Source organism: Lepisosteus platostomus, chromosome 27 (assembly GCF_059453375.1).
Source record: "Lepisosteus platostomus isolate fLepPlt1 chromosome 27, fLepPlt1.hap1, whole genome shotgun sequence".
NCBI lineage: Eukaryota > Metazoa > Chordata > Actinopteri > Semionotiformes > Lepisosteidae > Lepisosteus > Lepisosteus platostomus.
Genome location: NC_142637.1, coordinates 7,789,259 through 7,815,125, shown reverse-complemented (window position 1 = coordinate 7,815,125; position 25,867 = coordinate 7,789,259). Strand labels below are relative to the sequence as shown.

The 25,867-nt window shown below is 49.6% G+C and overlaps 1 protein-coding gene across 2 annotated transcripts; it reads left to right on the top strand.

Moving 5' to 3' along the window:
• Positions 1-2,849: 2,849 nt before the first annotated feature.
• fstl3 (follistatin-like 3 (secreted glycoprotein)) lies at positions 2,850-14,421 on the top strand. Of its 2 annotated transcripts, none has more exons than XM_088621973.1 (5): positions 2,850-3,298; positions 6,081-6,266; positions 10,595-10,810; positions 11,530-11,757; positions 12,658-14,421. In XM_088621973.1, exons 1-5 carry the CDS (start codon positions 3,223-3,225, stop codon positions 12,708-12,710), a joined length of 759 nt encoding a protein of 252 aa, XP_088478099.1. In that variant the 5' UTR covers positions 2,850-3,222; the 3' UTR covers positions 12,711-14,421. The 2 variants fall into 2 exon arrangements, with proteins under 2 accessions (XP_088478099.1, XP_088478100.1); XM_088621974.1 differs by lacking the exon at positions 2,850-3,298 and adding an exon at positions 3,308-3,892.
• The last annotated feature ends 11,446 nt before the right edge of the window (positions 14,422-25,867 follow it).

Sequence of the window (25,867 nt, the reverse complement as noted above, 5' to 3'; positions counted from 1 at the left end):
AGGACGGCGCCTGTTAACAGTATAATGTCCCCGTCACTATACTGGGGCAATAGGACCCACACAGGGGTGAGCGCCCCCTGCTGGCCCCACTAACACCTCTTCCAGCAGCAGCCTCAGCTTTCCCAGGAGTCTCCCCTCCAGGTACTGACCAGGCTCACACCTGCTGGGCTCCAGTGGGGCTGCCTGCCGGGAGCAGCAGGGTGAGATGGCTGCTGGCGAATTGTTATATCACGGTCAGACTGGGCCTGTGCCCGTAACTCTTGACCAAAGCGCAGCGTCTTGAAACACTGGCGAGATCGAGGAACAGGACGGCTCTTTCCCGGGCTGTGCTTACGGGGTGGGTGCAGCTGATCCCCGCACCCCACCGCGGCGGCCTCGTGCCCTCCACGCCCCAGTCCAGCGGTGTCGCAGCGCGCGGATCGCGGAGTGGAAGGGTGGCGGGCGCGCCGTGGGGGGAGGATGCGAGAGCACAAACATGAATGCGAAATGACGTGTACTCAGAAACACTCGGCCGCCGGAGATCATTTTCAGATGTTCCGAGCCGTATGTACGATATTGCGCTCTGGGTGATCTGTAGTGTCCCGTGCGGAAACGTGGCTGAACCGGGGCCGGCTCCGTGCACCGGCCGCGAGCGGGTGGCCAGTGTCCCCCGAGCCGCGGCCTTCGACCCCCGTAAAAAAAAAAAAAAACGTTTTGAGGCTCGAGAAGGAACAGCGGTGGCCCAGGTGAAGGGCGCGTGTTTGCACGCTGTGCACAATCTGTTTACACGCCCAGAAGATCGCTAACAAAGAGTTAGGGAACATTTTTTGAGGTTTTTCTCTCCCGTAATAAGTAGATGTCGGTGGATATCGTTGTAAAACGCTGAAAATAATGATTCTAGACCGTAGTTTGTCGGCCCCCTGTGCGCCGGCCCGCAGGGTCACCTGAGCAATGCTGACCGGTCCGTAACCTGACTGTGGACGGCGACCTTAAGAGAGCTGGTCCCTAGTACAGAAACGGTGGAGAAACACTTAATTGAACATCCCCCTCCCCTTTAACCCGAGGTTCAACAATCCGGTCACACCGCACGCGTGGGGGGTGCACGCGTGACCGCGGGTCTCCGCGCTCGCTCACCTCGGCGTGGGATGGGCGCAGCGCCCCCGGGGGCGGACTGCGACGCGCATCCCCCGGCAGCGGCCGGACATCCCGTTCATCATCTCCGGGCGGGAGCTGCAGCGCCGAGCGGTTTCGCGGCCCACCCGGTCTTTCACCAGGCTTATCTTCGAGATAATCGCGCCGGGCCTCATTAAACCCCAAACAAGCGACGGGGCGACCGCAAACTCGCCAACAGCACCAGGCCGGATGTTTTGTTAAACTCTGGCTTCGTCTGAGCTGTAGCAGAGCGGGGCTCCGTTGGCAGCGGGTGTCTGTCCAGGCCGGGGGCTTGTCCGGCGGGTAATACGCGCTTGTGAGGGTCTCAGAGTGGGGAGCTGAGGCAGGGGCTCGACTGTGCAGGCTCTTCAGTTTGTGTGGGGGAATAAGAAGGAGGTATATGAGGTTGAGAAGGGGGACATCTGGAGGAAGGTCAGATCTGTGCTGGAGCCCTGGGTTCGGTTCCAGACCTGAAGTGCTGTCTGTGTGGAGTTTGCATGTTCTCCCTCAGTCTAAAGATATGCTGGCAGGTTAATTGGCTTTCGGGAAAGCTGGCCCAGGGTGTGAGTGTGTGTCTTTGTGTGCCCTGCAGGTACTGGTGTCCTGGCCAGGGTGTGTGTAAGGGCCCCTGAGCAAGGCCCTTCACCCCAACTGCTCCAGGGGCGCTGTATAAATGTCTGACCCTGCGCTCTGACCCCCAGCTTCTCTCCCCGTCTGTGTGTCTCATGGAGAAATTGTATAGGGCCAATAAAGCGATCTGATCTTATCTTAACGTGAACCCCCTACATCCCCCAGGAATAAGGAGGAACAACTAACGCGCCGTTCCATAGTACACCACAGATAGGTACCGCACGGGGGGAGATGGGCTTTAACGACTTTATAAGAGCGGCCCAGGCGCATCTCCTTCGCCTCTCCTCGCCGCCTCCAGGACTGTGGCGGCTCCCCGCGTGGCCCTGACTCACGGCCCCTGCTCACGCGTGGGACCGCCCGGCCCGACGGGCTCGGTTTTAACTAGTGGGGAGGGAGAGAGAGAGACCGAGCAGCCCATCTTTCCACCTGCAGGCAGGAATGCGGCCTGCATCAACAGCCAGCCCCGCGTCTTTTGCGAGCGCCGGAGCGGTCAAAAGGGAGTCTGGTGTAAACTGGACCAGCGCCGCCGCAACGAGAGAGCGCCCCTTTCGAAAAGTCCGCGCACAGCAACCCTTTCTGGGGGTGTCGCTCGGGCAGCCGTCCTCCGCTTGCGCAACGTTCACCCCGGATGAAACAGTCTATTCACTCCTAGTCTCTCCTCCGGTGGGAAAATGCCTGGACTCGCTGTAATAATTACTATAATAAGCACGTTGTCTGCTCTCGGTGTTGCAAGAGCGCCCCCGAAACAGATACAGCGAGTAGTAAATAAAGGAAGAATGCGCTTCCGTCTCGATGTGCCGGGATGTCCAATTTAAGATGCCAACGGCTCAATCAGAGCGGGGCGGGTTTGAATCGCCAACGAGAGCTTTCCTCCGGGGCGGGGGGCACTTTTTAGTTCGAGTCCAGTAGCGGTAGCGCCCACAGAGCAAAAAAAACAACAACAACAACAACAACAACTTTTACTATACATCTCCGGAGAGGAGGCGTGTGAGAACTGGGAGGGTAGCAATAGTTTGGCGGGACAGCGGTTAAAAAAATGTGTTTGGGGTGGGAGGAGGAGGGGGTATTATACAGAAGAGGGCCGGTGTAAAATCCGGTGCCTCGTTGCTCAGACACGGGGTCGCTTTGCGCTGAGAATTGCCTCAGACTGATGATCAGGCGGCCGCCCTCCCCGCCTCCTGCAACTGGCTGGGAGCGACGCCCGCCCCAGCCGCATAATCCACTCCAGCCAAAATATTTATACACAGGCGGAGCGGACTCGCCCCCACACACTCATTCACCAAAGAGAGGGCCGCCGCCGACGCGACCCATTCAGCGACTCGGACCGTTATCCGCGCTGCCGAGCCTCGAGTCAGCGAGCGAGACGCTCCAAAACCTCCGGGCTCTGACTGTGGAGAGACTCACGCGCGTTTAGCACCGGCGCTGGTGATTCATTTTGTTAGGAACTTTAATTTTCACGCCATGAGCTGTTTCATTGCCGTTAACATTATCATATTTGTCGCTTTATGCGACTTTATCGGACGCTACCCAGCAAACGGTGAGTTTCCTGCTTTTTGATTTTTTCTTTTTGCATTCGTTAACGTTAACTTTTCGTTGTTGTTTTTTTTTTTAATTATGAGTTCCGAAGTTTTAATTTCCGTCCTTCCCCACTAAGCAATCTGGATTTAGGCTTTGTTTTTTATTTCACTTTCGGCGCTTTTTGAAGATACAGGACGGCTGTAATATCTCTGCTTCTGTTTAGGATAGATGGAAACGATCTTTTGGAGGAGAGGTTGTGATGCTGAAACGTCGCGTCTGCCGTGTGCAACCAAAATCTGTTTATAAACAAGGAGACCTATAATTTAGAAACACGAAAAAAAAGATTAAAAACATGTCACAAAATCGAAAAAAAAAGCAGAATCAGTGTTTCATTCAGGAAAAAGAAATGCAGTTGAGTTACTGTTGTATATTATTGCACAATGGTTACTATTACAGCGTACTGCTGCTACTGCAGGTATTAGTATTGAATCTGTATCGTCGGCACTGTCGTCATTATGAGTGTTAGTTTTGCTGGTGGCGCTGGTGGAGTCCGGGCAGCGTGACCTGACGTGAGCGCGCTCTGTCTGCTCCGCGGCGCTCTTCCGTCCCGCAGGTGAGCGCGCACTCTGAACCACGGCCACTCTGTTGGGGTTCCTTCGGTACCAAGGGCCGTGGTGAGGAGGGGTCAGGGGTTTAAACTGGAGTACAAAGTGTGCCGCCATCTATTCTCCGGACGTTTTCACCGGGGATAAAAAGGTGTCTTTTTTTTAGCGGGTAGGAATATATACAGGCTACCTTTGACAAATAATGCATTTGGGGGTAGATTGTTAAAACTTGTCAAATGGACGAAATCTGTAACGTGTCTGGCAGCAATATTTATGCAGTCCGGCGTGTTTCCAGCCAGATCCTGTTTTTAACACGCGGTGTAGAAAAAGAGCTCCCTTTTTAAAAAAGTCGTCAATTCGACGTCAGTACGTCTGTCAATGGCTGGTCCACAACCAGGTATAATATACTCGCCCGTTGCTTCCCAGCTGCCGAGTGGTAGTTACTGTTGGCAGGTTGAAGGCATGATTTCTTGATTTCTCCTAAACAGTCCGGGAGACCTCTGGTAGGTGTCAGTATATTTATAGGCACCAGACATGCAGCTTTACCACGATCCTTTGGGTGTTCCACTGCCAGACATAAACAGGCACTTTTAATCTGCTTGAGAAACCTATTTGACTCCATCTGACAGAACTGACCAATCTTCTAAATGACCGCAGCTTTCTTTAGAGTAATTCTGTGTTAAAGCAATTTCTCACCGATGTTTGTTTTTCTGCATAAGGGAGGGCTGTCTATCCATTCAGACCCACAGACGTCACTAATTAAAGCCCAGGTCAATCAAGTCTTCTTCGTTGATTGCTGTTTTTTATTCCAGTGTTCTCGGAAAAAGCCCTGGAAAACATTTTGGCTAATACACACATGCAATTTATGCAATTATCAATACATTATGCTAATATATATCTACAGCTGCATAGGTGCATCGCAGACCTGTTTTCGGTGGTGCACGTCAGCCTTCCTCCCTTTCTCCCTATAACCAGGGAGAAACCTTTTACTTGCAGTGTTGCAAACTCTTCTTTTGTAACAATAAAGGTGCTGAAAATGATGGTATCATCTTCTTGTTTCAAACCAACCAGCATTACAAAGGAAAAATACTTGTGCGGAACTGGGATGTCATGTCAGGCTCAACTAGATCACTGTTGATCGAGACCGAAGGCTGCTGGAGTTAGTGTAGCGCTAACCTTTTCTGCAAATACGGTTTAAGATGGTATTGCTGAAGCATTGAATGTGGAGGAAAACAGACAATATGAACATGTAAAGCGCATGTGATCCTGCCTGACTCCATGTTTCTGTGTGATCCTGCGTGATCTCGTGTTTCTGTGTGACTCTGTGTGATCCTGCATGACTCCATGTTTCTGTGTGATCCTGCGTGATCTCGTGTTTCTGTGTGACTCTGTGTGATCCTGCATGACTCCATGTTTCTGTGTGATCCTCTGTTTCTGTGTGATCCTGTGTGATCCTCTGTTTCTGTGACTCTATGAGATCCTGCGTGATTCCATATCTCTGTGTGACTGTGTGATCCTGTGTGATCTTGTGTTTCTGTGTGACTCTGTGTGATCCTGTGCGATCTCGTGGTTCTGTGTGATCCTGTGAGATCCTGCGTGATTCCATGTCTCTGTGTGACTCTGTGTGATCCTGCGTGATTCCATGTCTCTGTGTGACTCTGTGTGATCCTGCGTGATTCCATGTCTCTGTGTGACTCTGTGTGATCCTGCGTGATTCCATATCTCTGTGTGACTGTGTGATCCTGTGTGATCTTGTGTTTCTGTGTGACTCTGTGTGATCCTGTGCGATCTCGTGGTTCTGTGTGATCCTGTGAGATCCTGCGTGATTCCATGTCTCTGTGTGACTCTGTGAGATCCTGCGTGATTCCATGTCTCTGTGTGACTCTGTGTGATCCTGCGTGATTCCATGTCTCTGTGTGACTCTGTGTGATCCTGCGTGATTCCATATCTCTGTGTGACTCTGTGTGATCCTGTGCGATCTCGTGTTTCTGTGTGATCCTGCGTGATTCCATGTTTCTGTGTGACTCTGTGTGATCCTGTGCGATCTCGTGTTTCTGTGTGATCCTGCGTGATTCCATGTTTCTGTGTGACTCTGTGTGACCCCGAGCCATCCCGAGTGATCCTGTGCAATCCCACGCTTCTCCGATCGATCCCCCGTGATCCCGAGTGATCCTGTGTGTTTCTGTGCCCGCGCAGCCGGGATGTGCTGGCTGCAGCAGGGCCGCGAGCCGCGCTGCGCCATGGTGCTGATGCGGGGAGTGAGCCACCAGGAGTGCTGCGGCAGCGGGAGCCTGGACACGGCCTGGTCCGACAGCACCCTGCCCATCAACGAGGTCAGCCTGCTCGGATTCCTGGGGATCGTGCCTTGCAGGCCCTGCAAAGGTAACTGGTTCCACTCCCCCTTGTCACTGTGCACGTCCGAGGGCTCTGTCACAGCAGGTGTGCTTTCCCCCGTGGCCGGGGCATGAAGAGGTTGCATCACCTTCGCTGTTATCGAAGGTGGCCACATGGAGGGTCACTTTGATCACAGGGCTGTGATCGGCAGGCTTAGACAACTGGCTTTGGCAGTACGGTTTGTGCCAGACCTGCACACCACCTCTGATTCTGCCTCCGTATACAGGATATTTCCATTCGCCAAAGTATCTGAACTGCAATCAGATCAGCAAATATATTCTCTATCTACTGTGTTTGCAGTGCAGATGTGCACATTGATGGCAGGGTATGTTGATTTCATTATTCCTCGATTGCATTAGTACAACAATGGCCAAGAAGAGCCACCTACTTCCCACCTTTCCAGCCCAGGCACAGGCCAGCGAGCAGGAGAGGAGCAGTGGGGACCTGTTGACTCCCATTCCTCCACTAACACCTCTGCAAGTCACTGCCAACAAGATAGACCCCCCACACACACACACACTCACCAGCTTTCATTGCAGAAAATGTCTTGTTCAGTTTAAACAGAGTAACGGGAAGGGATTTTTCGCGAAGCCGTATTTGAAAGCATTTCTCTTTTTGTTTTTTATTGGGCCCTGGACTGCATCCAGATGTTTCAAACGCAGCCAGCTGTTTTCGACTAGACTACCAGTGCAAGCCATTGGCGAACTCTCAGGGTCACTTGAGGATATTTTAGGTTTTCATTAACTCGCGCTCTGAAAGTGCTTCGGTATCTTGAATACGATCGCTGGCCGGTGTGGGGAACTCTAATGGGGGTGATCGAGAGGGGTGTTTAGTTAAGTGTTTCTTGATGGCTGAAATGCGTGCATGTGGCGGAACGCTGCAGTTGGCCATAAACCCCTTACCGGCGAAATGCCCGAGATTGGCACGGGGTAAGAACTATGCGTGTGACTGGGTTTTTACGTGCTTTTTCACTGCGTTGCATCCTCTTCATCATCATCATCATCTCTTTATTGGTACCATTAGTGCACACAGTTAGCCACAGCTATGGCAAGATTCTCATCTTGTGCAAATGCTGTGCAAACTCGTATCTGCAAATAATAATAATAATAATAATAATAATAATAATAATAATAATAATAAGTACTGACCAGGTTCACACCTGCTGGGCTCCAGTGGTGAGTTGCAGAGTGATATGGCTGCTGGCAAGTGTGTAAGCAGCTGTACAGTCTTCAACCCCTCATGGCAGTGTTGGCTTATTTACCCAGTGACCTGATTGAGAAGTAAAGAACTCTCTTGAAATATTTAAGATTTTTCTCGCTCTCATCAGAGTGTTGTAATATATAATCGTATAGGTTCACTTTAGAATCCTCCTGCAGATAACAGTGTTATACAATGAAGTAAAGATTCATGCTAAAGAGGGAATCGCACACGATGGCCAAATCTGTTTGTCTGTAGGGGCAAAGTTCGCAGCGTACCGCAAAAAAGAAGCAAAGAAAGTGCTTCCTTAGTCCTTAGGGTGTGCAGAGAGAGGGTAATCCTGGTCCTGCAGGGCAACCGCAGGTCTTCATTCCACCTCAGCTTTTCACAGCCAAAACTCAGTTCACTGTGGGCGCTGTAGGATAAATCTAACAGCTTCTCCCAAACCTCCAAGCACTGGTGGTCAAGGACTGGACACCCTGCAGACACACTGACCCCTCTAGGACCAGGACTGGACACCCTGCAGACACACTGACCCTCCAGGACTAGGACTGGACACTCTGATGACACACTGACCCCTCCAGGACCAGGACTGGACACTGATGACACACTGACCCTCCAGGATCAGGACTGGACACCCTGCAGACACACTGACCCTCCAGGACCAGGACTGGACACCCTGCAGACACACTGACCCCTCCAGGACCAGGAATGTCCATTGCTGGTTTGAGAGTTTGCTCCCAGGAAATGACAGAATGAAAAGACCCTTTGCTGTGTGAAGTTTGCTTTTGGAAATGATTTTTTCTGAGCTGAACCACTTGTAAGCTAATTCTGGCTGTTCGCTGAAGCAGTTCGGATAACCGCTGTGGTAGAACAAGATTCCTTTATTATCAGACACATATACCTGATGCAGGCCCCTTCAAACCTGGTACTCATGCCCCTACAAAAACACTTCTGCTTCAATCTGCGTGTTTTTTTCCCCAGCGCGCATTAGAATCAGTCAGGCTGGCTTGTTCTTCAGAATGAATTCCAGTTTAACGCTTTCTTAGAGGACTGTTCCTCATAACTAAGAGCACTGCTGTGAGCTGTGGACTGAATTAGTGGAAAAACACACATTAAAAATGAGGCCTGTGGGCTTCAGTTCTCTTTTTCGTTGGCGCTTGCTGTTCTGTTATCACTAAGCTGCACGGTGTTTTGTACCTCGCAGGTAAAGTACAGTAATATTTCTCACATGTGGGCTCTTTCTGTTAAGTGGTTCAAAGCATTCTTTAAACCTGACTCATGTTGACCAGTTCTTTGCTGTACCCGAGGTCTGTAAAAACGTAAATAAATCGTGTTGTACTGTCAGCAGACCTGAAAAAAGTAATCCCCTCCTTTTTTGCAGGGTGGAAAAATTCCTGTGTGTGTGTGTGTGTGTGTGTGTGTGTGTGTGTGTGTGTGTGTGTGTGTGTGTGTGTGTGTGTGTGTGTGTGTACTTGTGCACTCCTGGCTAGATGCAGATGAGGAGCTGAGACAGAGAGGGCACGGGAAAAGAAATATAACAGAATATTAAACCACTGCCAATGGGGAAAATAAAGTAGTTCCTTATATGGCATTTTGGGGATTTGAAGTTAGACTGCAATATATTTCAAATCAAAAACGGATTCCACTCTTAAATTGTGAAGCAATTGTGCATTTTTAAAGGGTCTGTGGTGCCACGCGTCATTCTGCTGTGTTCCCCCAGATAGACTTCCAGTTGGGCCAGTCTTTGTAACTGGTGGGCACCTCCCAATATGGCATCTCTGGCTCCTCCTGTCACAGAGAAAGGCTCATTGCCTTAGCAGGTCTCCTTGTGCACAATTCTCACGGGCACCACCAAAAGCCCTGCCTTCGGACATTGAGAGTGGAAAACCGACGTGTGTTAGCAACACGCCGGCTGAGTCAGGCTGTGCCGGAGTTTCAGTTCAGTGGCGCTGGAGGTGAATCAGAACTTCTGCACCCCGCCTGCAAGTTTCAGAATGCACACTTTGCGGTGCCACCAGTATCTGTGTACATTCTTCTGCGCTGGAGTCAGAGAATGGCCCATTTTCACCGTCCCAGTACAGCATAACCAAAGCATGAGTAAGCCACTTCGTGGTTTCCAGCATGCAAGATGAGAAGCAGTATGCGCACTGCCTGAGGATGCCCCTGAAAAAGAATTGAAAAAAAAAATACACAAACCTCCAACCATCTCTTCCAGATCATGCAGTGACAAAGAGGCTGGATACAAATCCACATGTCTTCAGTTAGCGCTGCCGGTTACATCTTAATTAAAACAGAACCCAACTGCGGACGCAGGCGGGTAAATCATTTTTAATGGGGTCTCGCGTCAGATTGCAAAGAATAGGATCAATGTTCAGGATTCGTCATCTGCAGAACGAGATTTACGGCTGTGGTCCACCACTCGCCCACTCGCGTGTGCCAGAACATGACAGAGAACAGTCTTATGTCACTGGGAGATGTCGCAAGATGTCTTTGGGAAATGGATTGCGTTCTGTGTTGTGGTGTTTTTCTCTTCCAGTAATTCTGCCCGTCTGGAGAACAGAGCAGTTGTCAGTGAAGAAGCACGCGCTCGGTTATATCCTTTTGTAACAAGGAAGGAGTGATGGAGCCTGCACTGCCTGTCAGTGGGTGATGCAGCAGTTATCGTCAGTCAAGGTTTATGTATCGGTGCAGTACAGCGGTGTTGTCGGCAATGAAATGCTTTATCCGCGAGCTGGTTAAGAGGGATAGAAGAGTAGGAGGAGAGAAGTTTATAGGGATTAGGTTAGGATCACGATACAATAAATTATACAATTGCTATTTATAATACAGTTACAGACTGTGCGAACAGAACACGAGGTTAGGAGGTATTTAGCCCTGTTCGTATGTGTCCTGAGAGTGCAAAGTGACAGGAGGGTGCCGGTGCACCCTATCAGTTCAAGGACGTTGCCCGTTCGCCAGCGGCCGTCTGGGTAAATGCAGGCCTCTGCTGTGTCTGGCTGTTATCATCCCTGGCCTAGAGGACTGGGCTGCAGCTGGACGGCACCGTGCATGCGTCCTCAGCGCCGGAGCGGTTTCGCGATCGGGCCCCTCACTCCCCTGCTTCTGCGCTCCTCCAGAGTCGTGCGAGGGGGTGGACTGCGGCCCCGGGAAGGTGTGCAAGATGAAGCACAGCCGGCCCCAGTGCGTGTGCTCGCCCGACTGCTCCAACGTCACCCGCCGCCAGCCCGTCTGCGGCTCCGACGGCAACACCTACCGGGACGAGTGCTCCCTGCTCCTGGCCAAGTGCCGGGGCCTGCCCGACCTGGAGGTCATGTACCAGGGGGAGTGCAAAAGTAAGCAGCCCGTCCTCTCGGCATGCCCACTAACAGGCCCGCTCTGCGGCTCCTGGAGAATCGTGTTTCTAAATATGACCTCACTGGGAACCATATCAACCCTCGTCCAAAGACTAACCGTGCCTCTAACCCCAGACTGTTCTTAGTTTTATCACTAACTGTTAGCATAACCTCTACCCTAAGTCTTAACCTAACATGAACTGTACCCAGATCTCCACACTGAATCTTAAACTAACCCTGACACAGAAGCCGGACTCTAGCTTGTGTAAGTTTGTGGGTCTGGACAATCCTGGAGGCTTTTTAAGTGATAAGTAAGGGTTTATTCCATGCTGAGAAGAAAAGAGACACGACGTTTCGGCTGTGGAGCCTTGTGACACCTAAAGAAGCATGTAATATACCCTTACTTTCATTTGCAGACAACGCATGCTGAGACAGCTACCTGCTTGGCTTTTTTAAGTGTGGGTATCACATGAGCTTGGCTGATACCGTGTTTACCCTTAAACAATCTTTCCAGGAGAGTCCCAGACACCGTGTGCACGCTCACATCCATGCACGGAGCCTCCTAGATTTGTTAAAAGGGGTCTTTTTAAAAGACCTTCACTCCTTTCATACATGCTGGAAATGTGCATATATATCAGACGGAAAGCTGCACCGTATTTCCAGCTTGCGTCGCGTGTGTCCCCCGAGCCTGACCGCTTTCTGAACGCCTCTCCTCCCAGAGTCCTGCTCCAACGTGGTGTGCCCGGGCACGCACACCTGCGTGACCGACCAGACGGACAGCGCCCACTGCGTGATGTGCCGCACCGCCCCCTGCCCCATGCCCATGGCCTCGGAGCCCCCCATCTGCGGCAACGATAACATCACCTACCCCAGTGCCTGCCACCTGCGCAGGGCGACGTGCTTCCTGGGCAGATCCATCGGCGTCCGCCACTATGGCCACTGCACACGTAAGCCAGCGCCTCGTGGTTAGGTCCTCCCTGCGGCGGGCTCACTGTGCCACTCTCTTGTAAGCGATGGCGAAGGACTGGGGAGCCATCTTACAAGCACGGTACAGCACATTCCTGACAGAAGCAAAGCAAGGCAAACACATTTCACAGGCACACCAGTGCACGTCTGTGTGGCAGGAGTGCAGACATACAGTACACATTTAGAATAATAATTCCTTTTACTTACATAGCACTTTTCTGGACACTCTGCTCAAAGCCCATTACAGGTCATGGGGATCCCCTCCACCACCACCAGCGTCCGCTCCCCCACACACCAGCTCTCAGTGGGGAGGAGAGCTCTTTATTCTGTACTCTTATATGCAGGCTAGCTGGTTCTTGTTTTCTTGTGTTACATCATCATCATAAGAACACAAGACAGGTCAGAGATGAGAGCTGGCCTTTTGGCCCAGCTAGCCCATGTGGTAGTTAGCATCAATGCTACAAGGATCTCACCCAGCTGTTTCCTGGAAGAAGTCAGAGTGTCGGCTTCAGCTTCATGGCTGGGTATATTCACACGTGCTGCCTGCTCTCGGTTTTAAAACCTGCAGCCCTGAAGGGATCCATCAAGGAGGAGGCTGAGCTGAGTTTTATTTTTTTGTTCCCTTTGCTTCCTTCCCATGAATCCGGCCGTCACGTCAAGCTCTTCCCTCTCCCCTTGCGGAGTTCGCTCCCTCTCTCGCCTCTGACGCACAGACTTGTGGGGACGCAAGGCTGGCTGGTTCTCCTCTAGTGGCGCTGCCCTAAGTCAGGTCTAGCAGAAAGGCTGTATGGGTCACGGGGCACTCCGGTTCCAGCCCCCCGGGGTGCCCGCCGTGGCAGACTCCCGGCTCCCGTAAACCCGTGGCCCTGCTTTCCTTCCAGACGTGCCGAGGCCTGCGCTGGCGAAGGGGGAGAGCGAGGAGAACGCGGTGTAGAGGCTGGCGCCCCCCCCCACCGAAGCCGCAGGTCTCTCGGTTAGCTGTGGGGAAGGAAGGGGATTAACCGAAGACCTGGAGCTGCACCCAGGAGAGGACAGGCCCTCCTGCTTCCACCCTGGGCCTCTACCATGATGCCCAAAGGCCTTTGTGCTTACTTTCGTCTCGCATTTCGACCCAGCTGCAGTCTTCACGGTGCTGTTATTTAGGGTGCAGAGGGCTTGGAACAAGCTGGGAGAATGCAGATCTTTAACTCTTGCAGTCATCCTCTGCTCCCAGTCATCCAGCCTCCGGAGTCTGCCCAGTTTCCAATTTTAGATAGATACTCGAATTAATCCCATGAGTGAAAGTGCAGTGCAACAGCAGCCTGGCACAGTCAACACAGCACAGTGTAAGGAAATGATACAATAGTACAACAATACAATACAGTCAGTACAGTCAGTTAAAATCAACCTTCCTTCTTGCAGCCTGATCGAGGGAGGATCAATAGCTTTCTTTAGGGTACCTTTAAGATTAAAAAGCGGATACAGGATGGCCAAACTTTGATTAAAAACGAAAGCACAGGTCTGATCACATAAAGTAGATGAGTCTTGCTTTCGATGACTCATGCAATGACTGCATTCTGAAACTTCCTGGTCTGTGTCTCAGGCAGTGTTGTTCCTTCCCAGAAACCTGCAGCCACACTAGAGACCACGACAGACAAGGCGTGCTGGAATGTGAATATTGTATATTCAATGCCACAGATATTTATTGGAGCAAATGGTATAAAAAATCTGATTTATTTATATATTTGTTTTTCCTGTATACAATAACTACTCTCTTCTTTCAGAGATATATTTATTATTTTTTCTCCTTTGTTTATATGTTTTTTTTATAAAACATAATCCTGGATTTGTTAAAAGGGATGATTTTAAAAGACCTTCACTCCTTTAATATATACTGTAAATATACACATATATGTATATATCATATGTAAAGCTGCACCATATTGTCAGCTTGCATTGCATGGCCTTGTTTAAGCATGATACTGTTCAATATGCTTCAACCTCAGTTCGATCTTGCAGACTGGACAGACTGCATTACAGCTTTTCAATCACAGTTCTCTTCTAATACCCCTCCTGCAGGAGACTGTCACATGCAAAATGATATTTTAATATTAAAGCCATTAAGAGTTTACACTGGGGCTTCTGATTGAGTATAGCCTTCATTTCTCACAGTCTACCATTATCGTAAGGTTGCCAGAAACAGTAATTTTCTGTAGTGCTCAGGTAGACAAAGGCACAAACCCATGATATCCATGAGGAAGAAATCCTCTAATTCCCCTAGATGTTAAAATAATACATCTTCTGGGGTGTATTTTATTTTTCCTGGACAATCCTGTCATCTTTTGTCTGAAGTAAAATCCGCTCAATGCTTTTGTAATTAAATTGCTTATACTGTGGAAGTATAATATATAACAATAGTAGTAATGTATAAAACAGAACCACCTTGAACTGATTAAGGATACCGACTTTGTTATCACTATACCCATGTTTATAAACAACTTTTTATTTTTGAAATTGTATGATTATATTTTGCAGTATATCCACTATTTTATTGGCTGTAAATAGGACCGCATTTACCACTGTCAGATTTGTATGTACCAAGTTATTTTTGTATTTTTGTACTGCTCTTTTATCCCCAACATAAATACTCATCATTCTTAAGACTGTCCTTGCCTGATTGTCTTTTTTTTTCCATTTCCAAACTATCAGAATCATCACGGTTTACAACTGGGGGTCGTAGTACCCCGGAGAAAGGTACCAATGTAGAAATGATGATGATAATAATAAGAGATCACTTTATTGGCCCTATACAATGTCTTGCATTAGGAATTTGTCTTTTCGCACACCCCAGCTTGCTCTCCATGAGACACACGGACAGGGAGAGAAGCTGGGGGTCAGAGCGCAGGGTCAGCCATGTATACATCACCCCTGGAGCAGCTGGGGTTAAGGGCCTTGCTCAGGGGCCCAGCGGAGTAGGATTCCTCTGCTGGCTGCGGGATATGAACTGGCAACCTTCCAGCCACAGTGCCACCACTACAGGGCAGGTCTTATATCTCTGGGGAAGAGCCTGTCACCCATAGAGGGTAAATGAGCTTGGGTACAGACAAGTGACCAGAATCGAACCAGACAAACAGATTGTGAGGTGAGGTACAGAGATTGAGTACCCGTGAGCATGAATACATGCAAGATGAGCATGAGGATTTCGAAATCAACACAAAACCTGACTGGAAACCAATGCAAGGACTCCAGCACAGGGGTAATGTGATCACTTTCTTGCGACCTTATTAAGGAGTGACACTCTGACAACAGGTTAAAGGGGGTTTTCTTGAAACTGAACTGTTTCGGGTCTACTTATACCTTTGATTCTGCCCTCTTGAACAAAGCCACAATCTCATGCTTTTCAATCCATTCAGCTGGTTTTAAATGCGATTTTCCATGCCTTCTTGATTTTGCTGACAGTTAGGTTTTAATCGAATGAAGTACAAGCTAAACCAATTGTAAATGAAACCACAACTCCGCTCTTTTTCATGCGTATAGAGTATCTTCAAAACACGCTGTGTGTTATTGTGTTTCGGCTGCCAGGTCAGCCTCTTGTTTTTATATGAATGCGTTTGCAAGATGTCCAGAAAAGATAAATTAAACCTCACACTGTGGGCGACGAGAGCGCTGTACGCTACATTTGAACTGAATCCTGTGATTCTGTCAAAGCGGGTGAGCTTTTCACTAACAGCCCTTGACCAACAGTGTGCACAGGGCTGCACTCTTCCTGCTCGTCAGATTGAGCCTGTCCCCTCTGGGGTGCCCGGTGGTCGGTTAGTCAGCCAGGGTCACGACCCATCCTCAGCTCATAACTGTGCTTCTCTGCGGAGTATGTGTGAAGACCACTCTGGTTAGCGACACTATGCGTCCATTTCTTGTCCAACCTACAGGTCAGTTTAAGCCTTCGGATACTGATTGCCCAGGAGGAACCCTTCAGCACTCTGCTGTGTGACATCTGTTTTCTAACAGCTTCTTCCTATTCAGGGTTGCGGGGGGGCTGGAGCCTATCTGGGCGCGAGGAGAGGTGCGCCCTGGACAGGACGCCAGTCCATTGCAGGGCACACACAGACTCTGACACAAACATACACACTCACACTGGGGACAATTTTCCTCAAGAGGCCAACTAACCTACCTGTAGGTTTTTGTATTGTGGGAGGAAACCGGAGCACCTGGAGGGAACCCATATGAGCTTGGGGAGAACATGCAAACTCCACACTGACAGCAAGGGGGAGAACATGCAAACTCCACACAGACAGCACCTCTGGACTGGAATTGAACCCAGAGACCCCAGCCTGAGTCCCTACAGATCCCCTTCGCATAACTGGGCTTCTCTGCCGAGTATCTTGCGAAAACCGTCCTGGTTAGCAACACTAAACATCCACTGCTTGTCTGACGTACAGGTCAGTTTAAGACCAAATCTTGAAGCTACTGTGCACATTCATTTCAGATATTAAAAATGTGGAATGGAAGGGAGAAAAAAACACAAGAAAACGTTGCCCCAGTCTGGTTCCATGGAGAAACTCCTAGATTGAGGTGGTGGAGGTAAGCGCTGTTAGGGCTGTGAGTCATTTTCCTGTATTAAATTCCTCTCTTGTTTTCCCCTTTTCCAGAGGCACTCCCGACTGCTCTAGCATCTGTTTTAACTTTGCGCGATGTTTTCATTCAAGGCCAAAGGCCCTTCGGTGAAAGAGAGAACGAAATGTGTTCTCAATAGCAACAACAACGCCACAAAGGGTTTGGAGAGCGCTCTGCTCGTTTCTTCATTCTCATGTTGTTTCCCATTAAAAAAAAAAAAGGTTTTGTTTTTCTTTTTGATTGATAGGGACAGAACGTCACCCCAGGCTGAGACCGATCTCGGGCGCGTGATTCGGATTGCCGATCGCCTGTCTCTTCCTGCCGAGCCCTCTTAGGAAGACCACTCCTCACACTGAGCGGCCCGCTAGGCGAGGAAGACAAGAGTGACCTTCTGTGCTAACAGCACAAACCATCAACTGCGGATTCGTTTCCCTCAGAAAAATTATGGAAGGCTTTGTAAGGCCTGAACGCCTCCCAGGGTAAATGTCCAGGGCCATCGCATGCGCAGCAGTTACCAAGAATGGGCAAGAAATCAAACCCCCCATTCTTGTTTTGCAATAGTCACTCAATTATTCAATCAAATCTCATTCTTCTGTTACAGAGAGGGCTGCGTGCTCACTGTGGAGAATCAGGACAGTTATGCGGCTTGGAGGAGTGAGGGCTAGCTGTAACCAGATCTTTCCTTTCATTTTTATAGCGCTTTTCTGGACACTCCTCTCAAAGTGCTTTACAGGTCATGGGGACTCCCCTCCACCACCACCAGTGTGTACCCCCACCCGGATGATGCACCAGTCCGCTCACCACACACCAGCTCTCAGTGGGGAGGAGAGCAGAGTGATGAAGCCAGTTCAGAGAGGGGGATTATTAGGAGGCCATGATGGGTAGAGGCCAGGGGAGAGTTTGGCCAGGACACCGGGGTAACACCACTTCTCTTTTTTGAGAAACGCCCTGGGATTTTTAATGACCACAGAGAGTCAGGACCTTGGTTTTACGTCTCATCCAAAGGATGGCATTTTTTTTTTTTTACAGTGTATAGTGCCCCCGTCACTATACTGGGGCATTGGGACCCACACAGATTGCAGGGTGAGAGCGCCCCCTACTGGCCCCTCTAATACCTCTTCCAGCAGCAACCTTAGCTTTCCCAGGAGGTCTCCCATCCAGCCTCACACCTGCTGAGCTTCAGTGGGCTGCCAGCTGTGAGCTGCAGGGTGATACAGCTGCTGCTTATACCTTTGGCTGTTTATTTCCTCCTGTGTGCTCCTCTGCATGTTCCCTGCCAGTCGCTGTGACTCTTCCTGCACTCTTTATTGCCTGCTGAAGTCACAGCACTGATGTAACTTCCAGTAAGGCTTCCCTGACACAGGCCCACCAGATGCTCATAAACACGATGGTGTTAAAACAAAAGAAATCTTAGAAAGACCGAGAACGAGGGACCACCCACCCTCCTGAATCATGCTGGAGGCTTTGGAGTGGCAGTAACCACACCGCGGGGATCTCAAAGAGCTGCAGCCGGGCTTGTCTGGGCGAAAAAAGCTGTTTCTTATGAGTTCGATCTCCGGACTCGCACGCCCGTCAAGCATGGTTTCTGAGCTGTCGCCGTGCCCCTCCCCTCTTCCCCATCTGTCCCGTCCTTCCTGATTATCTGCAGGATAAACAGATTTATTCTGCGGCACAGGCTCGGCAACACTGCATTCCAGACACTCTAGCAATGGCTAGACAAAGGGAATGAAGTTTATTCTAACGGCAAGCCTTCTGATACTGATTGCCCAGGACGAACCTTCCAGCACTCTGTCACATGGCAGTGGAGAGATCCATCCATTATCTAACCGCTTCTTCCAATTCAGGCTTGCGGGGGGAGCCGGAGCCTATCTGGACAAGCAATGGCCGCAAGGTGGGGTACACCCTGGGAGAGACGCCACTCCATCACATGACACACACGGACACAGACACAAACACGCACGCTCACACCAGAACCAGTTTTCTCAGAACCTACCAGTACATCTTTGGACTGTGGGAGGACCCCAGGCCACCTGGAGGATGCCCACGAACATGCAAACTCCACACAGACAGCACCTCTGGACTGGAATTGAACCCGGAGACCCAGTACTGCGAAGCACCGACGCTTACCACAGCTCCACCCTGCAGCCTGTCAGTAGAGAGATGAGAACAGAAAACAAGAAAGGTTACCGACCTGCAAAGGCTGTTCCACCATCTCACGTACTTGAAAAATAGCAGATGAGTGACCCAGGAAAGTCTATTCAGCCCTTTCTTCAAAGATCCAGAGGAACGGTCTTCGGCAGCATGGCCAAGTAGCTTGTTGTTCTAAATTCAACCACCCTTTAGGAAAAAAAAACTACATCCCGCTCTTGGTTCTAAATATGCTGCTTCATCCTTTCCTTCCACGCCTGTATTCTTTTTCGATGTCTGCTCCTGAAATAGTCTAGTTTAACCTTGCTGATTCATGTCAGTATTTTGAATATTCATAACACCTTCCCTCTCAATCTCCTCTGTGTGAGACTGAAGAGATTAAGTTCCCAGCATTTATCTGTATGTGGCCAGCCTTTTACACTGAGACCTGATCTAGTGCCTCTTATTCAAACTGTCTCCAGGGCATTAGTGCCCTTCTAGTAATGAGGTCTCCAGACTCATGCACAATATTCTGAGTGAAGTCCGCTGAGATTCTCTGACGCACTTTATCTAGAAGAAATCTGGGACACCTGGAGGTCACAGCAGTAACTAGTGCTACATACAGCACAATCCTCAGTGATGGGGGTGCTGTCTTTCAAGGCTGCCCAGTTAACACAACATTTTTTAATCACATTTTCAGTTGTTGCTGAATCATAATGGCAAAATGTTTCAGAAAGGGTTTTGCGATGTTTGCAGAGGGGCATTCAGATACCACTAACACTTAAGACATTTTTGTTACGTGCATGTTTTCACAGGTGTTTCACCTGCGTTATTAAGACATCAGAGTGTGAAAAATACTATAGCAACATCATGTTAGGCTTCTGCTAACACTGGGAAGGATAGTTTTAACAGCAAGCCCTAAAGCTTACAAATTCGAAAGGCCACAGTAGATCTGTAGAAAGCTGTAACTTTTTTGTGATGTTGCATAACAATACCGCTGTTTGGTTAGCCATGCAACAACCATTAGTTCAGTGTGGTGGCAATATTTTTATAAAACCTGTCCTTTATAAAAAGCGTGTCCAATGCCTCTTCCAAAAAGATGAAAAGTTCCCAACATGTTTGGCATTAACGAAGGCCCTATCGTGTCTGCACGAAGCTCTTTCCTTTTGGCTGTCCTGCAATGATTTAGCAAAGAAAAAAAAAACCACTTTTACTTCTAATCTTCCAATTTAGGTAGGGCCCAGGACAGACAGCAGCGGGTCACAGGAGGGTAGCAAGAGTGGCCAGAAGCAAAATGAGAAAAGGGAGACCAGCAGATTTCGGAAATTGAGCAAACGTCAAGTCGCTCAATTAAGCGTGACCAGCACGCAATTAGGCAAAAGCTTATTTCCCCTAAGAAAAGGTCAGCAGTCCGTCTGCCCTGCAGCGCCCTCTGTGTGGTCCTTTGAAGCAAGAAGAGGACTCCAGGGGTACGTTTCGACGCAGACCAGACAGAAAGGCTTGTTGGAATAGGAAAAACAGAGGCTCCAAGTACAATCATGTGACTTGGAGTTAAATTGTACGACCCTTCCTCCCCTCCGAGACATGAAAGAGTGAAACAAACACATCTGTCTAAATCCATATGGAACGTGTAAGAAAAGAATTTCCCAGTATTCTTCCTAAAGGGAACACATACACACAAACCATTCATACTAGGAGACTTCATAGGCTAAAAGAAGCATTTATGATTGTGTTCTGCAGTGGGCAAAATACAGGAAAAAAAAAAAAAGACTCCACTTATCACTGGTCTCCAAAGGGGCAGATAGGCACCCCTGTGTCGACAGGGAGGAAATACAGAAAAACAGATGAAGAAACACTGTGTCACAAGAAAAGCCTACCTCTGAAACACACCGAATGATAAAAAAAAGAAAACATCTACGCGATTAATTTGCAAGCTGAACTCATGAGCCTCGCATGAAAAAAAAAAATGAAATCTTATTGCAGGCAGCACTTAATGAATTTGACTGGCCATATGGTATCAATTTCCCCCCTGTTAAGGATCTATGAACAGGGCTATAGTCAAGGATGTTGTTTGGAAATGGGCTTAATCTGCCAAGGCTGATACCATCAGAGTAATTCCTGCACAGATACACAGGAGTGGAGCCATCACCCACTGCATTTCGGAAAACAAGATCAAACCTGAGCTCCTGAGCCCAACAGTGATCTGGATCCTTTAGTTAATGCTTTCCAATAGGGTCTAAGTGTTAGTTCTCAGTTCATGAACCCTAACCCAACAGCAATCTGGAACCCAAGAGCAATCTCCAACCTAAGAGCTGACCTCGAACCCAACAGCAATCTAGATCCTAAAAGCCGACCTCGAACCCAACAGTAATCTAGATCCTAAGAGCCGACCTTGAACCCAACAGTAATTCTCGAACATAAGAGCCGACCCAACAGCAATCTGAAACCTTTGGTTCAGGCTTTTCAATAGGTTCTAAGCATTAGCTGCATTATTTTCCAAGGGGTTCTGAGGCCACAGGGGGATTATTCTCTTTCCACAGTAGAAGTCACATTCAAGATAAGGACTTGTTTCTCGTGGGCAGAAGTGCATTTCAAACTGGGAGCAGGAGGCATTTCTCCATGCACAGGGCTGTGGGAGTGTGGAACAACCCTCCCAGCCACGTCGTCAAATCGGTTACCCAGGCTTCTTCCCAAGCACAGCTGAGTGAAATCCTGGGATCACTTAACTACTAACTGTTGCTAATGGGCTGGAGTGGCAGAACAGCCTCCTCCTCTTGTTGGGTAAGTATCCCGATGTTTGTTACGGTGTGGAAGCAGGACCCTAAGCAGAATCATCAGAACTCAAAAGTACCAGCAGGGGTTTATCCAAAAACACAAGTCAGGAGGTCAGGCCAGGGTAAAAAAAACAGTAAATCCACAATAACCAAGTCAAGATCCAGAAGACAAAGCCAGAGGTCTGTGCCAAAAACCTAGAAATCTTGTGAAACAGAGAACAATACAACTCTAGCTAGGAAAAAAAAAACCCAGTACAGAGCAAGGAGTGGTGTGTCAGGTTGGTTTAAGTAGGCAGGTGGAAGAAGGTGTGTCTGATGAGTTAATTGGAAACTGCACTGGAATGTGAAGGAGTTGATTAAGGGCGGTGAGTTCTCCGGGGGCGTGACATAACAATGTTCCTACCTGATCCGATTGCGGAGAAGTAGCCCAACCATATAACTGAGCCTCCATTAATTTTTAAAGCTACATGGAATGCCCAATAGTGTGAAACAGTGACCAATAGTGTGTTTTACCCCTCTGCCACAACCCAGCTGCAATCTAACAGCTCATGACCAAGGAGTGGACACTCTCAAACCTGCCTGATAAATGGCTGGAGTTGACCAAGTCCTGGCACATTCCAGACCATGAGACTCCTAATCCTCTCAAGGACATTCCCCTTTCTCTATCTGCCCGGTTCCCAGCAGAAAGATAAAATAATCACAATCATTGCCTTCCATGCATGCAAGAATTTTTACATTCAAGGATATATTTTTAAGGGACGTGACAAGAAAATATGGTGCATATTAAACAGCTTTGTGAAAGAACACTATCCCATTACAGGGGAAGGATGTGAGCCTGGAATTTCAGATCAAGAAACACAAGGCCAGGGACATGTCTGCTGTCGTACAAGGTAACCTACTCTCACTCGTGCAGAAGAAACAACACTGGATCAGGCCAAGAGACGCAGGCGAACCTCAGGGAAAAACTTCAAAGCAGACGGGCCCCAAGGTTACATTCCATTTATGCCGATATTAAGTGAAATTGCACAAAATTAAATTAATGGTAATTAAAACCAGAAGGTCTTCCGTTATTGAGTAGACACGCACCTGCTAGCTTGCATTAAAAGACTTACAAGGAAAGAAAAGGAAAGCCATGATAATAAATCATTTGCACCTGCTTAATTATATACACATACAGTACACCTACAGTATGTACTTGCATTTATTCTCATTTCTTAACATTTCTTTCCACCCGTCCGATACATTTTCAGGCATGGTGATAGAGCAATGCTCTTCTGTTTTAACGTACTACTACTGCATAATTAGCGGTGCTACAAAACCCATTTAAAATCATACACCGGCAGAGATGCCACTTAGCCAATTATGCTTCAAGTTGTCTTGGTATAGTACCAGCTTGGCATCTTTGTTGTTCAGTGGCTATATTTTATGACAGCTGACATCAAAGTTGTTTTACCAGCTTTAGTTTCGTGCAGCATAATTACAGAAGGCTGGACAATTACTGTGAAAAAGAAGAGATTTTAATGACTTTCACAGAGTTTTTTTTCATGTGTTCATGCATTCCTTATTATATTTGAATTTCCTCCCAGACGCCGCAGTTCACTGAAACGCCCAGGATATAAAACCCTGCTCATATCCTCATCGTTGGTCTTTACCCCAGTTAACCCAGCCGGGGAAAACGAAATTTTGGAAACGGTTAATTTCCCCCAGCAGGCAGTACAGTGAAACCACAAAGGGTCTTATTAGGGAGAAAGGAGAACTGTGGAAGCAAAAGACAGAGATGTGTCGATTGTTTTTGCTGTAGCAATGCTACAATTCAGTAGCGACAACGATAACATTCCTTGAATCTGAATTTGAGGGAAAAATGATTTTGTTTGGAAGGGCACCCCCACCCACTATTCCATCCTTCCATGTTCTAAGTGCTTTATCTGATTCGGGAACTTAGTAGCGTCTGACCCTATCCCAGCAAGCAACAGGAGCAAGGCAGGGTACACCCTGGACAGGACGCCAGTCTATCTCAGGGCAGACGGACACACACACGCACACACACTCACACCAGGCCCTGTTTTCCCAACAGCCAGCTAACGTACAGTCCCAGCATGTTTTTTGACAATGGGAAGAAGCCTCCCTCCCCCAACTCAATCAGTAAAACGAAACCGTTGAAGAGCTTGTCACAGCGCAAGAGACACTCTGTGGAGCAGCACAGGATAATCACAGCGTCAGGACGCTGAGGAAGAGGTGTGAGCGAGCTCTAGTCAGTGCAGCCTATAGGAAACCATGGCAGTAGGAGCCTAACGTGGGTTTGGCAAAAGTGCATGAAATACTGGGCACCGCAGCCCTGGTAAACCTTAACGAAGTATCACTAGACGCCAGCTGCTGGCCCCCTGTGGCTGCAAAGACTGCTCTCTCTCTGGCATCCCACACCCAGCCACGGCCATGTGACTCCGGACCACCCAGCGCCGGCTCCCACCGTCCCTCCTCGGGTACCCCTCTCCCCCCCGGAGAGTCGCAGCGGGGGGGGGGAGAGATCTTCGCTTGAAAGAAAAAAAAAAACCGAAGACGAAGGCAGGAGCGGGCAAGAGCAACAACAACAACAGCAGAAATTGCTCACACATGTGCGCGTCAGACACGGCGTTTCCGCTGGCTCCTGGCTGCCGCCGCGGCGTGTGTCTGTGGCCCCACGCGGGAAGAGAGGGGCGGAAGAGCTTCTGCCCACGGCCCCCTGGTCCCGGGACTGCAGCCTGCTGGGAAAAACGGACCAAGGGTCAAGCCGGGGCTCGGATTGTAACTTTCAGAGCAAGCCTGTGTCTGGATGGGTCAGGGGTGATGGGCTGCGCCTCCCTCATCCAGCTGGCTCGGCTTCTGATGTCATAAGAATATCAAAAAGGTCGGAAAAGAGAGGAGGCTGTTCATCCCACCTCGCCCGCTCGCCAGGTGATATCCTGATCTCATGCAGCCCCTTCTTGAGAGAAGGCAGGGTTATCGGCTTCAACAACGTGGCTGGGCGGCTTGTTCCACGCTCCTGCCACCCTTTCTGTAAAGAAGTGCCTCCCGGTCGGATTGGAGGATCTCCTCCGGCTGTGTCTTGAGAGGAGCCTGGGGTATCTGCTCCAAACCGCGTGGCGGGGCAGCTTGTTCCCCCCTCCCACCACTCTCTTTGCAAAGAAGCACCTATAGTTCTGACTGGAGGATTTCATCCAGACGTTTCTTGAGAGAACCCAGTCTTTTGGCTTCGAAAACCTAGCTTGTTCTAGTCTCCCACGATCCAAATTGTGTGTGGGACAGTCGGCCCATACAGGGCTCGAACCCGTGTCTTTGATGTTATTAGTTGGCCAAACCAGCCACTCAGTAACATCAGCGACAGAAAGACTGCAGTGACACTGGCTGGCACACAGTGACGGCGCATGATGGCAGTGAGCCATGCAGGGTGTGGGTCTCCCCGGTGATGCTGGTGGGATCAAACCTGGCTGCTGTATCACCCTGCAGCTCCCAGCTGGCAGCCCCACTGGAGCCCAGCAGGTGTGAGCCTGGCCCGTACCTGGATGGGAGACTCCTGGGAAAGCTGAGGCTGCTGCTGGAAGAGGTGTTAGTGGGGCCAGCAGGGGGAGCTCACCCTGCGGTCTGTGTGGGTCCTAATGCCCCAGTATAGTGAGGGGGACACTATACTGTAAAAAAGGTGCCGTTCTTCAGATGAGATGTAAAACCGAGGTCCTGACTCTCCGTGGTCATTAAAAATCCCAGAGCGTTTCTCAAACAGGGTACTGGTGTTAACCTGACATAATAATCCCCATCTCTGAACTGGCTTCATCACTCTGCCCTCCTCCCCACTGAGAGCTGGTGTGTGGGGAGCGGACTGGCACATCATCCAGGTGGGGGTACACACTGGTGGTGGTGGAGGGGATCCCCATGACCTGTAAAGCGCTTTGAGTGGAGTGTCCAGAAAAGCGCTATAGAAGCGTAAGGAAATGATTATCATGTTATTAAAGCTGGCAGAGGGAGGTTGTGGTGCCGAATTCTCGCGAGCCCTGAGACTGACGAACTGTGGTTGCCACTAGTGACCCGCGGCTGGGAACATGACAGCCAGGCGCCCGCAGGAAAACAACGGGCCGGCTTGCGCTGGTCCACGTGCAGTCTGGGAATTCTCATGACCCAGCTTTGCGCAATCTCGGCCGCCGCTGAGGGCTTCCTGGCTCTGCCGGGTGGCGCGGGCAAGCCTGGCAAGCCTGATCCGGCTTGTTGAGGTCTTTTTCCGGGGCGGTGGGGAACCTCCTCCGCAGAGCTGCGGAGGGGGACCGGGGAAAGTTCCAGTCTGCTGGCATCCGGACTGGACTGCGCAAGCAGCTCCCAGGAATGTCGTTAGTCATTGAGCCGGGGGGGGATCGGAGCCGCCACATGGATGTGTGTCAATAACTGCGCATTTGGGGGAAATTACTGCAGATCCTCCGCTGTGGTCTCTGTGGGCCGTGGAGATAAACCAGACAGGGAGGCTGGCAGGGCTGGGGGAGGCGGGACTGTCTTTAAGATATCCTGGAGAGATGCATGAAGCCTATTTGGAAAGAGCGCCCTTGTGTTTGTGCAGGTGTCACAGCATCAGGTATAA

Excerpts from the sequence above, each read along its gene's own strand:
- fstl3 (XM_088621973.1), top strand. The coding sequence starts at position 3,223 with ATGAGCTGTTTCATTGCCGTTAACATTATCATATTTGTCGCTTTATGC. Across the intron at positions 3,299-6,080 it reads CGGACGCTACCCAGCAAACG|CCGGGATGTGCTGGCTGCAG; the intron begins GTGAGTTTCCTG and ends GTGCCCGCGCAG. Across the intron at positions 10,811-11,529 it reads GTACCAGGGGGAGTGCAAAA|AGTCCTGCTCCAACGTGGTG; the intron begins GTAAGCAGCCCG and ends CTCTCCTCCCAG.